Raw genomic sequence first — 14,159 nt, 5'->3', positions numbered from 1 at the left:
TATGACGGTGTGAACTTTCTGATGCATTTTATCTGAATATCCAAAAATGAAGAATTTGCAATTAACCTAGTCTGTGATAACTTTTCTTTCACAAGAACAAAAGATTCATCACGAAAGATTCTATAAAAACTTTCATGCTGAAATATTATATATCGACGGTGAAACTACCAAACCACGTATCTCAGTTTGCGACGTCGCAGACTTCCTGTCATACTTAATTTCTTAAATGAAAAACTACTTAACGTCCAGTCTTGAAAATTTCTGTGATTTTTCCTCTTCGTGCGGAGAAAATTCTGTGAAAATTTCAAGGAATGATATTGATTTGGTCTACTTCAAAAAAATAAAATGCGAGCGTAGATTTTTAAACACCGCAAACGAGATACATGGTTTGGTAGTTTCACCTTCGATATGTAGTTTCAAATCGTACAGAATTAAATTTTTGCCAATGTGTTAGATGCACACGAATTCTTAATTTGTTCTTAAAAACTAGGAAACCGAAAATTAGTGGAGAAAAGAAACTATTAAATTGAAGGGATTTAAGGGCGAGAAAAATAAGTATTACTTTGTTTTGAAAAATTTCCAGAGAAGGCAGAGGAGGTGGTTGGGGAGAGGTCTCTCTTAGCTTCGAGTGTAGAAAGAGTAGATGAACTATCTGACCTCGTACACTTGGTTGCAATACAAACATTTTATTTTAACTTTAGTATTAATAAATACATACAGAACTTACTAATTCTACGTACAACTTGGATCACAGATTTTGAAAAAGTCATTTTTGTACAAAGTACATCAAATTGTTGCGAAGCTTTAATTTTGTATCAAAACCAATGATTGAAAACATAAAAAAAGAACAATTCAAACACCTTTCCGGTAAGAAGCAAATACATTTTGGAAGCGGTATATCTGTGAGGTTTTCCCCTCTTAAAAAGGACTGAAAACCTGATAAAGTATCAGGAGGGACCGATTCATGAACAAAAAACTATTTGAAACGGATAAACAATTTAAAAAAAAGGCTTCTAGCCCTTGAAAATTGAAAATATCTGGGCTGTCGGCATGAATTTCCCTCTAATGTAAAGGCCTCCTTGTGCCGTGAGTGATAAATTGCTTTGGGGAGCTTTATGTTAGGGAAGTTGCCATGAATACGGCCCAAAAACAACTACATATTAACACATTGATCAACAAACATATCATTGTACTAATAATATAGAAAAAATTAAGGCAACCATCAAGATTAATTTTAAAGTATTTGGGACATCCGGGCAGAAGAAGAGGATCATCTTTTCTGGGGTATCTCAGAAACCTGATTTGAGCTCTTAACTTTTAAAAAACACAAGAAATTCCAATTGGACATTTTACACTAAAAGGAACTGTGCACATAGGGTTACATAGGGTTGCAAAGGGCAACATACATAGTTCCTCTTAGCAAAAATACATCCGACTAAAGTATTTTTGAGCCTCCCAGCCTCTCTGTCTTTACAAAAGGCACATCCCGAGTCTCAACATTTTGAGACAGGCAAGGTATATTTCTTTTTCTTCCGATTAGATTCAGATTATGCGACAAAAAATAGAAGCTCTTCATAGCACTAAATCTTCATGGGAGACCTCCCCTTTATTCTACTGTCCCGAGTCAACGGTTATGTGCATTCAAAAAAACTTAAATCATCCAACTTCACTCATAAAACTTTTTCATGAAATTCATAAAAATTTTCAATCAAAATCTAATTCATAAAAATATTTACTCTTCAGGCTTCACTTTGCGTTAACTTATTACAATTTAAAAAGAGAACATTACATTTCAATCAATACTATTGATTATGCGTTCCAGTTCAAACATCGTGATCTTATGATCGATTCTAGCTGTTGCCTGCCTTGATGGAAATGTGCAATAAAATCAACAAAACGTGTTCAAAGGAAGGGCTTGTCTCCTTAGAGCATTTTAACACAATTAATTACTAAAAAAATTAGCAGGGAGTATTGACTTATTCAAAATTAATTTTTGCAATCAAAGGATCTGGTGCAACTCTCGCGAGTCTCATATCTTGCGTATTTTATTTCTTGCTTTCTGAAAATTTGAACATAAGTCAGTTTACAACATTTTTTACAGCAATTGATCACACAAAAATGCCGAAAGGAGACAATAAGCGTATACGTGACAATTATTGGAAGGCATATATTTTTAAAATTAACACCCTTTGCCTGATGAAAAAAATAAAACGAACGACATAATTCTCAATTCTGCAAAAAGCTACTTCAAAAACCACCATTGAATGCCTCCCTCCTCTCTAAAGTATTTTCATGATAAAGTTCTGAGGAGTTGCATATCGATGGTTAGATGCAACAAATACATAACTCACTTGCAATGTTTAAATATATCCAATTACGTTTAATTTTCATCAGAGAAAACTAATTAAGATGTTTCTTTACAATTTGGTGTATATTTTTTTTTTTTTTTAAAAAAAAAACTATTGGTTAGTTTTTCTTAAAAAAAAAATAAAAAAAAACAAACATGAGCGGAGACTTAAAATGTCACAATCTTGGACAGGCATTTTTTGACCTGAGCCATTGATATATTCATGGACTTCAAGTTTGTGTTGGGTTTCAAAGTCTTCAAGGGATTTTCTGGTGGAGGGAGAAGAAGGGGGGACAGAGTCTAGTGGTCTTCAACGGTTTGATACGGTATATTTCTATGCTTCTCAAAGGAATCATTGACAAATAGAGAGTAATTCAAAACCCTGCAAAGGTGCAAGAACCTTGGGGGCCGTGGGGGTGGCGCAGTAATTTTGGATCACCCTGTATATTTTGTACGGCTTCGTGGGTGGACAAGAGAGATTTTCGGGAAATTTTTTTTTAAGAGGATGCACCACGAAGCTTCAGCATACTTCTTTATTCAGTTTAGGTGCCCAAAGTTTGCCTGACATCAATATATTTTACAGACCTTATAACAACACATCATATTTAAATTATTATTTTGAAGGTCCCTTGTATTTATAAAAAGAAAATATTATCGATCCTAAGAAAGACAGAGAGGAGGTTTTGGTTCTAAAGACTGCTTGTTGAATAAATTAGATGACAAATATGACACCCGACCCGGCAGGTGATAAGATGCCTACCTGCTGAAAATGACTAGTTTTAACACAGAGTTTGGATCTGTACTTTATACAATAAATTGAGTAAAACACAAAATTTCGCCCTGAATACAGTAAATAACAGGATAGTAGAAAAGTGTTAGGTCCACACTATTCTACGGAGAAAACGAAGAACGTACAATTTTGACCACATTTAAGAGCGCGAAAACTGGCCATGGAGAGCCAAAACCCACCTGAACATTCTTACACACCTCAAATAGAATTAAAATACATCATATATATAAATGCGGGGCATGGCACCATAAAAGGACTTCTTGAAAATATATATATTTTTTTTTAATTTTCTTCATGTTTCTTGGAGCATTGCTTGGCAAATGACGGCAGATGGCTAAAAGGTCCCACTAAGGGGCTACGCCTGGATTTTTATCAATAACCGTATTTTAATGCTGTCTGAGGTGGGTTAGAATGTTCAGCTGAGCTGGGTCCTGGCATGCTACAGCTAGTTGATGAGCCTCAATGAGAGCAAAACTGGTGTTGGTCTGTTGACGGGACCTCAGTAAAACATTTTCAATGCATCTGCCCATGCTAGGTGCTCCCCCCCTCCCACCCCTCTAGTTTTGCACTGAAACGAATTGAAGTTCTTTTTTTAATCTCTGGGTTGAGTTTTTTTCTTCTTCTCTAACCTTTGTTCTTCCTTGAGATTAAAGTGAAACCAACACTATTCTACCATCCTGTTTTTTAAAGTGAATTGTTTACATTGAAGTATTTATTCCAATTACAAAACAAGAGGTATATTTGACTGATTCAGGGCAAAAAGTATGAGAAATAAAGGAGTTAAATTTAAGGTAATCATGCTTCACTGTTTGATGAGATTAATTCTGCGCAATTTCCTAACATAAATTGCAAACTATTATTAGAATTTCAAAAATTATTGAAATTTTTGGGTGTCATTTGCAGAAAAAGATTCAGAACTGATTTAAGTAAGCACAAGTCGATGGTTATCTAAAAAAACACCTTTATCTGAAGTTCCTTTACCCTAATAGGGTATCAGATTTTATCATGAATGCTGAAAACAGAAGATAATTTTTTCCTTTAAACTCATTTTAAAAACTTACTTCTTCAGCAATAAAGATTCATCTTTAGGATGTCTCTTTTTCAAATCAAACAAAGAAAAACAGCTGACCTTTTCCTTATGCTTTGATTGTGACCTAGGATTTTCTCCAAGTGCAAAACTCTTTAAAAGCTACTTGAGAAAAGACACAATGTTCAAAGGAGTAAAAAATATTAAAAACGTATGTACGGTACAATAGTCTTTCTCTTTTGACACCGTTTTGTTCTACTAAAACTATAAAAAGTGAGATTTAGGATTTTACAGGGTTAAAAGGCAAAGAAATTGTTCATGTGGAGACAACATTTCTCAAAATGCTTCACAAAAGAAAGGAAGTAAAAAAAAAATTGGTTGGCTGAAAAAAGGCTTTCATTAAATGGTATTTTTTTCCTTGCAAAATCTCTTCAAAACTTCTAGGATGAATTGATACTCCTACAAAGCGTATACCCTCTATTCAAACGCTTAGGTAAATTCATATATGTATTACAGTCTTAAAACACAAGTTGTTAAAAGGGAAGAAAACTGTGCATTTCCAACGGAAAAAAGCCTCATACCCTACCCCCCTCCCTTAAAATGAAAAAAAAGGAAAAAGATGCAAAACGGATCACAATATAAACGACGTACAAGGATTGTGCCTTTCACAATTTTTTCTTCACGTGAATTGTAACTATGCCATCAAAATCTTGTCTGGCTTGTACCATTTTGTCATGTTCCTCTTTTTTGAAGCTGATTCTCTCAAGAATATTTAACTAAAAAAGTACTTTCTGTATTTTTTTCTGCAGAATTATTCTGTATTTTTATGCACAATAATTACTTGTACAATTATTATAATTTTAATTAGTTATTGCTGTTTTTATTCTTTTTTACGCTCATGTTGAGCATTCTTTTTGTATTGAATTATTTAATTACTCAGCAGTTTTTTGTGATACTTGATTCCTGAAGGGATTCAGACCAACAATGTTGAAGTTTACTTCTTTGCATCAATAAGATACATTTTGAAGCCTAGTAGCTTTTTAAGTCTTTCTTTAATTGTAGAGAAAAAAAAAAGAACTGGTAGAAATTAGATACATTTCAGACAAAATAGTGCAAGCAAGAAATGACTGCCATTAAAAAGATTTAACGAGAATTTTCTTGAGCGTAAATGGACATGTAAGGCATCTCAGCTATGGTAGGGATTTGACAAAGAAATACAAAATAGTATACGTGGAAAATCTATAAACAGTTAACAAATTCCTTGAAAAATTAAAACGATTGACTGCTTATAAAGAGTATAAACTGATTCAACTGCAGTCTTCACACAAAATACTGATTTCTTAACAGGGACAGATGAATGTTCAAGAGTAAAGACAAATCGTTAAAAGAGAAAGAATTTTGTTACTTGAAAAAAAAAAAAAAAAATACTGGAACAAAATACCAAGGTTTTTAATTGTTGCGGAATGACAAACAGACTTGGTTATAAATGGTATGATGTGTCAACATGCAAACCGGCTTCTGTCATGCGAAGGATTGCAAGGCCAAAACTTGAATAAATGGGAAACTTAAATCTCATCTCTTCCTTTCTAGAAAAATTACCATAAAAATAAAACAGACGGAATACACACAAAATACATTAGCACGGTTATTTTACTCGTGAACTGAGAGTTAATTGTCATTATTAGAGAAGGAAAATATTTTAAGGGAATTGTATGACCTCCCTTTAGAATTTTTGAAAATTGGAGGTATTTACTCTCTTTGAGAACTTTTAAGTTTACTGCATGTAGACAGTGAAACTGAAGGAATGCGCAGGGTTTCACATTTTATCTTCATCAAAACAGAAAAAATCAACACTATTGCTTTAAATTTTCCATGACTGTTCTCCACACACAAAAGAGAAATCAGGGAAGTTTCCAAGAAATGATGTTGAGTATTTTTCCACTTAAAAAATAAAGTATGATGGAAAGTCTGTGATAACGCAAACCAAGCTACGTATTCTTACAGTTTCACTGTTGATGTTTTGGCAATGATGACAACTACAAGTGTTCCTCTGATCATCAGAACATTAAGTTCTAAGGACTACTCTTTGACAGTGAAAGCGACTGTTTGCTCGCTTAAGAAGTAGAGATCTAAGAAAAAATAGAAATTTAAACAAACTTTTCCATTGATGGTTGTTTTTAACTAGTGACATTCAAAATTAGAGGATGAAACTAAAAAACTGGGGTCAAAGACGAGGCATAGTTTCTGAAATGAGTTTTCTCAAAGAAAGAATAAATCAATCCAATAATAACCATAACAAACTATTAATTTAAAACATATTAGGAACAAGCGGCTAAAATTGGGACTTCAACATTTCAATCCACCTGTTGAAAGCCTCATTGTATGATTGAGAATGCGTCTCATGAAAGAAGGTGCTGTACTCCGTATTCGGAGAGTGAGTTTTGAAAGCTCATCAATAGGTTTGTAATGATCTACATATTGCAGGAATGATAAATATTCTAAACTCTGAGAATTTCATACATCTGCTCAAATTTACCTCCTTAAAATATTTTCTCATGTCTTTGACTTCTAACGGCATAATTCAGTCTTGACCCAAGTGTTTCAAAGATATCCCGCGTAATTTGCGCCTTCTTTTTTACTTTTTAAATGCTCACTACGGAACTTCATAAAGCTTTTTCCGCACCATGAAAGAGTCGAGATGAATTAAAATATAAAAAAACCTTAAAAAAATCTACGGGAAAAGAAAGGTATGTGACCAGAATACATGGAAAAAATTATGAAAAAACTTAATGTATCTGATAAATGAGACTAGGAAATTGTTTTCCAGCAAAGCAGCTGATTGGAGAGGTTCCCTGTTGTGGCTAGGGGGACTTTCAATGGTGATGATCAATGAACAAAGCTTTCAAACTCCTCACAGACATTAAAACCTGGCTACAGTAGAGGGAGCAAACTAACCATTGAGTACAGTCAGATATTTAGAACATATCCAGTGTGCCAGATTATCAGTTGAATACTGAATACACAGTTAATTAGTAGGAGAGAATAAGTCCGTTTCAAAACGGTTTTCCAGTTACAGCAGGATACTGGCGCTCAAGGAACAAGGGTAACAAACAATAGCAAGAGTGAAAACAAACCATTGAAGGGGAGTAAACTGCTCCCTTGCAGACTAATTGACAGTTGCGTTAGAAATCAGAGAAAGGTACTAACCAACTAATTACTACGCAAATAAAATACAGATTAAAACAACTTCCATCACTGGTAGTAAAATCACTGGCAAAAAGTTGCTCAACTTTAAGAGATATCACACGAACGGCGAATTTTCATTGTTAAAAGGCATCTTTCTTGCATTGGAAGGAGAATCATAGGAAATACGGGGTTGTTATTCGATCGGGGACTTTACGTAATTCATTCGGAACAGCATTGAATAATTTGGCTTGTCGTTGAGTAGTACTCTGGAATTCTAGGATTGCAGCCACGTTGCCACAGCGATAGCAGTAATTTGGAGCAGACCATACTGTCACAAGCTTTTGATTGAACATGTATTTTAAGCCTGCATAAGAAAAAAGGAAGAATCAGTTACAAATTCCAGAAGGACAAAATGAAAGTATAGGACATTCAAGAATCAGAGAATTGAACGAAAATGGTATATTTTGAACTTCTTTTAATACACTAAAAGTTTGATTGAGCTGCAGGTCTTTCAACATAAATGATAAACTGCTCCTTAAAGAGTGTCTCAAGAATATTTCCATTCATGTTGTGATTACGCTTTTAGCAACAGTATTTCTTCTTACACTCTATCACTTGACAAGTAATTATTAGTGTGATGAGTACACCCAGTCGTAAACTATATTAACTCTCAGTTCACTCATTTTTGACAAATTTAAGTATTTGTAAATTAGTGAGATTAAATTTGTAAAAAGGGAGTGAGCTTAAAGTTTATGTAACTGACGACTGGATGTATCTACTGATTTAAAAGTTCAATGTTTAGAAAGATCTACCTTCATTAGTAGTGCTTTAACTTTGCCGGGCACATTCCACAAAATGCACCTATAAATGAAGGATATTGGTCACAGGAAACATTTCATAGTACCTCAATAACCTTCCCTTCTCCAATCCAGTTAAAAATGTTTCTGTTCGATCATGATACAAAGTTAAGGGCTCACGCCAAATTTTAGGTCTAAAGACCTTTTTGTTTTGAAAATAAGAGGTATGTCAGTTTTTAGCCCTTTTTCACATGCAAGAAATCCTCTGTTATTAAATTACCAATGCACTAATTCATTATTTTATTCAGAATATAACTCAGACTAATGGTTTTTTTAATTTTTCATAACACTTGTTGGTCCACAAGAATGATATATGATTTTGGAAAAGTGGGATGATTGCCGTCAGCTCAATTATTGACTTGTCTATTGGCCATTGAGCAAGAAATTGTAGGGATAAAATTATTGAAACATTGTCTGACTGAGCTTGCATTTTAGATACATGATTTTTTGACTCAGGGATTTCTGACATGAATTTTGCATGCCTCATAGTTGACATTAGAATTAGAAGACTTGTCGCCCTAGATAGGTGGTACAAAAGATTAAGCATATACCTTCATGAACTAATTGATGCGCACGACACATTAACTGTAGATTATTGATTTCTATAAAGGCGTTTGTGACTGAGGATCCGAACAACCAGCCAGCACCTCGTGGACTTATGGACCATGTTTCAATATCTTCTGGATCAGACCAGACAAGATCACAAAAAGCACCTGAGGAGAGAGGTAAAAATATCATTGATAAATTATCTCTTTCGTTTCATTTTTGTACGGAGATTATATGACATGATGTTTTAAAATTTTTTGAGAGCTATCTTCAAAAGTTGAAAGATTTATCGACAAAATTTCAACATGGAGTGCTGCTAAGTTTTTTGAAAATCAATAAAATGAGTCATGTAGTTAGAATGATTCTGATTGGTTCTGTATTTCAGATTTTCTGGAAATATGTAGCATTTTAACACTTTTCATTTCTGCAACAAATTTTTTATTGGGGTACTCTGTAACTCAGTTTGTGTTGTTTTTATTAGATTTACAAGATTGACGTAGAATTTGGAAGAAGGAATTTTCCAATATTTTCCTGATTTCTCTGACAAATTTTGATTGACTTCCTTGACTTCTGATAGAACATGTTAGAGTTTTTTTCCGGAGGCAATACACTATTTTAAAACTGCCACTTCCAAATCCTGAGCATGCAAAATTTGCTGTTTGAAACGTTAAACACATTTTGAAAAGTAAATTAAAATGATTTGATGATCAATTCCAGAAATTTTCGTCATTTTTCTTGGCATTTTTTCAGTTTTACTGTCTTTTGAAAATGCCTCAGTGTTTTCTGATTTTCTCTGACTTCGGCAGCCCTGGTTTTATGATGCCAATTTATGTGCAATATTAAGTCTTCATACAGTAAGGACATTGAAAAAACTCACTGAGCTAAAAACACTCACCTTTGTACGGTATTTCTCTATTCCGATCTATGTGACGGATTTGATCTAGAGTACTAATATCTGGAGATAGTCCTCCATGAACGCAAAATACTTGTTCGTCAATCAGCTATAAGCAAAAGCAAACAAGACTGTTAAACAAGTAAACCAAACAATGATTATACACATGAAGAAACCTTGCACTACGTAAGGAGACTCGTTACATTTACGGTTAAACTTAAAACCTCATTCTTGACATCACACCTACAAAGAAAAAAGGTTGGATAGAGCACTGCAATACCATTGAATTTTGAGAAGTACTACAAATAGAACATTATGTCAAGTAGATTTCTATGAGTGAAAAAATAAATTTTTGGATAGCCAGGGGTGCAGACATTTTCTTGCCTTCACATATTTAAAGGCTGCTTTCACATTGCTATCCACAAGTGACTTCCTTCCCTTCACATTTTTGAGCCAGCCTCTACATTGCTATCCACATAAGAGTTCACTATTTTTTTTGCTTTGAACATACAATTCACAGTTTCTTTTGCTAGCGAAGTACCGCTTTGCGGTTTTCCTCTGGAAGAATAAGACGTTTACGAGTTTCAATCCTAAAAACTGGCGCTGCCTTCACATTTTTTCTCCTTTTTCAGGTTTCTTTACATTTCAAAATCCCCTATTTGGCAGTCTTCACATTCTTAACGCAACTGTGTTGGTCCTTTGGTCATGGAAGTTTTGCACCTCTGTTGGATGCGTTAGAGGATTTGGTGCCGTAACGAAAAAGAGCTTATAGTAATGAAGTAATGATGGTGACTTTCTTTAAATAAATACATTTTGTCATGCTCAGAGTTATATTGAGATTAAAACCATCAGTTAATCTATTTTTGTTGCAGCTTTTATCATACTTTATTAATTGAGAGACAAATCATATAGGAGGTTTAGGGTAGAGGCATTGTGGAATACTTACAGCAGCAACTGTTAAGAGATCAAAAACTCTGCAGCAATGTTTCCAGGCATTGACATTGCCATATTTGTTTAAACATTCATCTGTAAAATATAAATGATAGTTAGATCATTGAACAACTGTTGTTTGGTTCCAAGAAAAAAGGCCGTCCATAAATGAATCAGGTAACTTCTCCAATTCTTTGAGCCTCCTCCAACAATATCGTAACTGATTTGCGTGATAGTTCCCCCAAAGAAAAATAAAATGTTAGGAGAAATGCTGAAACAGCGCATACAAGATTAGTTCCTTTGTCCAGGAGACAACTTTGTCACAGATTTTTAAAGGCTGCATTCAGACCAACTTTGATTTTGTTTGGCCTTGGAACCTCTGAAAAACCTTATCAAGATTTTAAGACCAAGATCATTCAATTTGATTCATTTTGTTAAGTTTTTGAGGAGAGAGAACCTTGCATGTTGAATGACTCTCAAATAATAACTTACACATTTTTTGATTACCATTACTACGATCTCTTCGTATAGTCTGTTGCAACCTTTTTTGAAGGCTCCTTCTATTACATTTTCTACTGATGTTCTGAATTTATCACTCCAATTCCTGTTTTGCGCTGTCAAACTTGAATCCTGACCCTATTCATGTCGAGGGGCAAATTTTTGTGAGAGGAATAGGTGGAGGTTTATGATTACTACCAACCTCCATTACAACAAAACGAAATTCCCTTCAGATGGCAGTGAACCCACAATCAGAGGTTTTCTCGTAGGTAGAAAGGTCAACTACATCCAAAAATTAGTGACCCACCTCCTATGGTGGGTTGAGGGACCACACAGTTTAGTTCTTGACTTCTAGCCAGCAGTTTTCTTTATCAGTTGGCACTTTTGTTATATTAGGCTCAAAATGTAACCAAATTCACACACGGAGATTCATTTTAGGGAGATGGGAACTAGATCAATGTAAAGCAAAACTTACCATAAAAACCATAAACTTGTGTAATTTGTCTTGACTCATGGTTGCCCCTGAGCAAAGTTATCCTGTCTGGCCATCTTGCTTTAAGTGTAAGGAGTCTAGTTAAAGTTTCCAGGCTAAAGTAACCTCGATCCACAAAATCGCCCATGAAAATATAATTGGTATCAGGAACTTGGCCTCCTTGTCTGAATAACTCTTCTAAATCATAGAACTATAAAAGAAACAAAGAGCAATTTCATCAGTAACCACAGTAAAAGTGTTGTTATTTGTAATCCAAAAACAGGAACTGTCCCTCTGTGTATGAAGTTACTCTATACTCATAATAAACTGTGTGTCTCATGAATGTATATAGTGCGCTTTCAGAGCAACCAATAAAATGTATAGCTTGAAAAGTTTCCTGTTTCTTCATTATTTGGAAACTGAAAAAAAAAAAAAAAAAAAAAAAACTATGAAGTAATCTAATAAAAAGAGGAGCTACTATCAGAAACCTCTCATGGAGATGAGTGCAAAATATTAAAGATTGTTGTAATTTACTTAGAATGAACACAATGCTGAATTACCTATCAACTACAGAATGCATCCTACATATTTCACCCTCCCTCAACCGTAAGCTTAGGCTAGAGTACCTATATAGCGAGAGTATGGACAGATCGCTTCATGGAGGGCTTAGGGCCCAAAAGTGCAGCCACCCTTCTAACCAACTTCAAACGCACAAAATTTCACTGCCAGTCTGCACATTCCAATTCTAACCAAGATGGCTAAGAATGTACATAAATGAGCGTTCTTCCGCAAAAATGAGTAAATTTATGCAACAAGTAAGTCAAATACGTGCTTTATAGACGATGGTTCGTAACAATTGTATTAGTAAAGCGCTCTGGATAATTGAGATTCATAGGTTGGCTGCATTTCTGGGCCCTAACTTTATTCGCGAAGACATCGGTGAAGGCCTGATGGATTTTCGGAGTTTCACATCTGTCTATACTCTCGCTATACAGGTACTCTAGCTTAGGCTTAAAGGGCACTCAATTTTGTCCTTGTCCTTAATATACAAGCATACCTTTTTGAGCCATTATTGACAGGCTACTCGGCCAATTTTTCTCAAATTAAAAAGAATTATTGACTTACCTGACCATGAATATCTCCACATACAGTGACAGGTGTGGACACTGGCTGAACATTTGACTCTTCATACAACAGATCGCAGACAAGATCACACAGTTTCTGGGGGAAAAGATAACACAAGTAATGAGACAGAATTGGATGCAGCAATCATATATAATGTGAAAAAAAACCAACTTCTAACCTAACTAACAATGACTTGTACAAGAAAATTTACAAATTAGATTTTTGAACAAAAAATAAAACTAAGATTTTTGGTGCGAGAGAGCAAGAGGGGCACCTTGCAGAGGGAGAATTTGAGGGGCAAAGGAAGACGTCTCACCGATAGGGTTCTGAGAGGACTCTCTCGCCTGTAAGCAGGAATTTAGGAAGCCTCCTCTGAAATTTTTTTGAAAATCGAAACATAAAGAGAACAATATCTAGTTTTTTGACAGAACATTTGATTGCAAAGATTACGGAAATGTGATGTACATACTTCGCAAAATGCATTAACAGTTCCTAGAGGAGAGGGGGCAGACCTTCCTCTCCTTTCTCCCGCCTATGAGCATTGTTAAGGGCCATAACAAGCTTTGAAACTCTCACACTTCTAACATTGCGGCACTCTGTTTTCATTACTGAGGAACAAGATGAGGCAATGATCTTAGGATATTGGGAATGCATTAGAGGACAGGTTCCATAAAAAGGTATGCCTATGTGCCGTCTTGCAAGCATCTGGTTAGAGGATTATCATCTTCAGTGTAAAATCATGACTGAAATATAGCAGTGGAGAGTGGTCAATCATGTTTCCTCTGCTCATCACACTCGATATTGAATTTTAGTGCCCGCTGCATGCATAGGTAAGCATCTCGGGAATTCATGGAGCTTTTCAAAGAGGCTGCAAGATTGGACTTTTTGAATTCAATCAATATAAAATCTACTTCTCTGAAAGGGAGGCTCATGGATAATATTACCAATTGTGATTACGGATCATCAACAGGTACACGAAAGTATGAAACTTCGGTGCCAGTGCATGGGGCATATAATGGTTGGAGTACAAATAAATGAGGAAATATGGGGGAGCAGATCCTAGCGAACGTAGAGGACAGGATGATGTAAAAAAAACCTAATGTTGAGGGAACTAGAGGATAAAAATGATTTGGAGCGTTGAAAGGTTCCTCAGTTTTAGGTTAGATAACGGAGGACTTGGTTTGCGGAACAAGCTTGAAGTAGAGAAAAAAGTGTGTACCATGAGGTCGTTTTCGGGCAAATACTTGCACTCTTTGGCCATTTCAATCCATGAATCGAGATCACCCATCATGAGGCTTTTTGGTTGGAAAATCACAGATCACATCACACAAAAAACATGTACTATCTGAAAAATGGAAACTGTTGAGAGTTGAGGTGGAGCGACGCTTATCACGTTTGTGTTACGTCACATGTTTTGATATTTCTATCCGGGAAGAGCGCCAAAATTAAAACGAGCCAATCAGGGCCTCTAATTTTCTTTGTTTTCGTT

The 14,159-nt window shown here is 35.1% G+C and overlaps 1 protein-coding gene and 1 long non-coding RNA gene across 2 annotated transcripts; one reads left to right on the top strand and one right to left on the bottom strand.

The window, feature by feature from the left end:
- Window positions 1-666: 666 nt before the first annotated feature.
- PpV (Protein phosphatase V) lies at window positions 667-14,052 on the bottom strand. The gene is made up of 7 exons (XM_019050059.2): window positions 13,890-14,052; window positions 12,671-12,766; window positions 11,549-11,756; window positions 10,592-10,671; window positions 9,649-9,754; window positions 8,759-8,920; window positions 667-7,714 (listed from the first exon to the last, which is right to left on the bottom strand). The coding sequence occupies exons 1-7, from the start codon at window positions 13,959-13,961 to the stop codon at window positions 7,524-7,526; spliced, it is 915 nt and encodes a 304-aa protein (XP_018905604.1). The 5' UTR covers window positions 13,962-14,052; the 3' UTR covers window positions 667-7,523.
- Window positions 8,803-10,474, top strand: LOC140224487 (uncharacterized). The gene is made up of 2 exons (XR_011899751.1): window positions 8,803-8,932; window positions 10,278-10,474. It is a non-coding gene; the product is annotated as an uncharacterized lncRNA (long non-coding RNA).
- Window positions 14,053-14,159: the final 107 nt, after the last annotated feature.

The sequence above is a fragment of the Bemisia tabaci genome, chromosome 4, assembly GCF_918797505.1.
Source record: "Bemisia tabaci chromosome 4, PGI_BMITA_v3".
Classification (NCBI taxonomy): domain Eukaryota; kingdom Metazoa; phylum Arthropoda; class Insecta; order Hemiptera; family Aleyrodidae; genus Bemisia; species Bemisia tabaci.
Note: the sequence above shows the minus strand (reverse complement) of the source record. Positions and strands in the feature narration are given on the sequence as shown.

Excerpts from the sequence above, each read along its gene's own strand:
- PpV (XM_019050059.2), bottom strand. The coding sequence starts at position 13,961 with ATGATGGGTGATCTCGATTCATGGATTGAAATGGCCAAAGAGTGCAAG. Across the intron at positions 10,672-11,548 it reads ACAAGTTTATGGTTTTTATG|ATGAATGTTTAAACAAATAT; the intron begins GTAAGTTTTGCT and ends TATATTTTACAG. Across the intron at positions 8,921-9,648 it reads TAGAGAAATACCGTACAAAG|GTGCTTTTTGTGATCTTGTC; the intron begins GTGAGTGTTTTT and ends CTCTCTCCTCAG.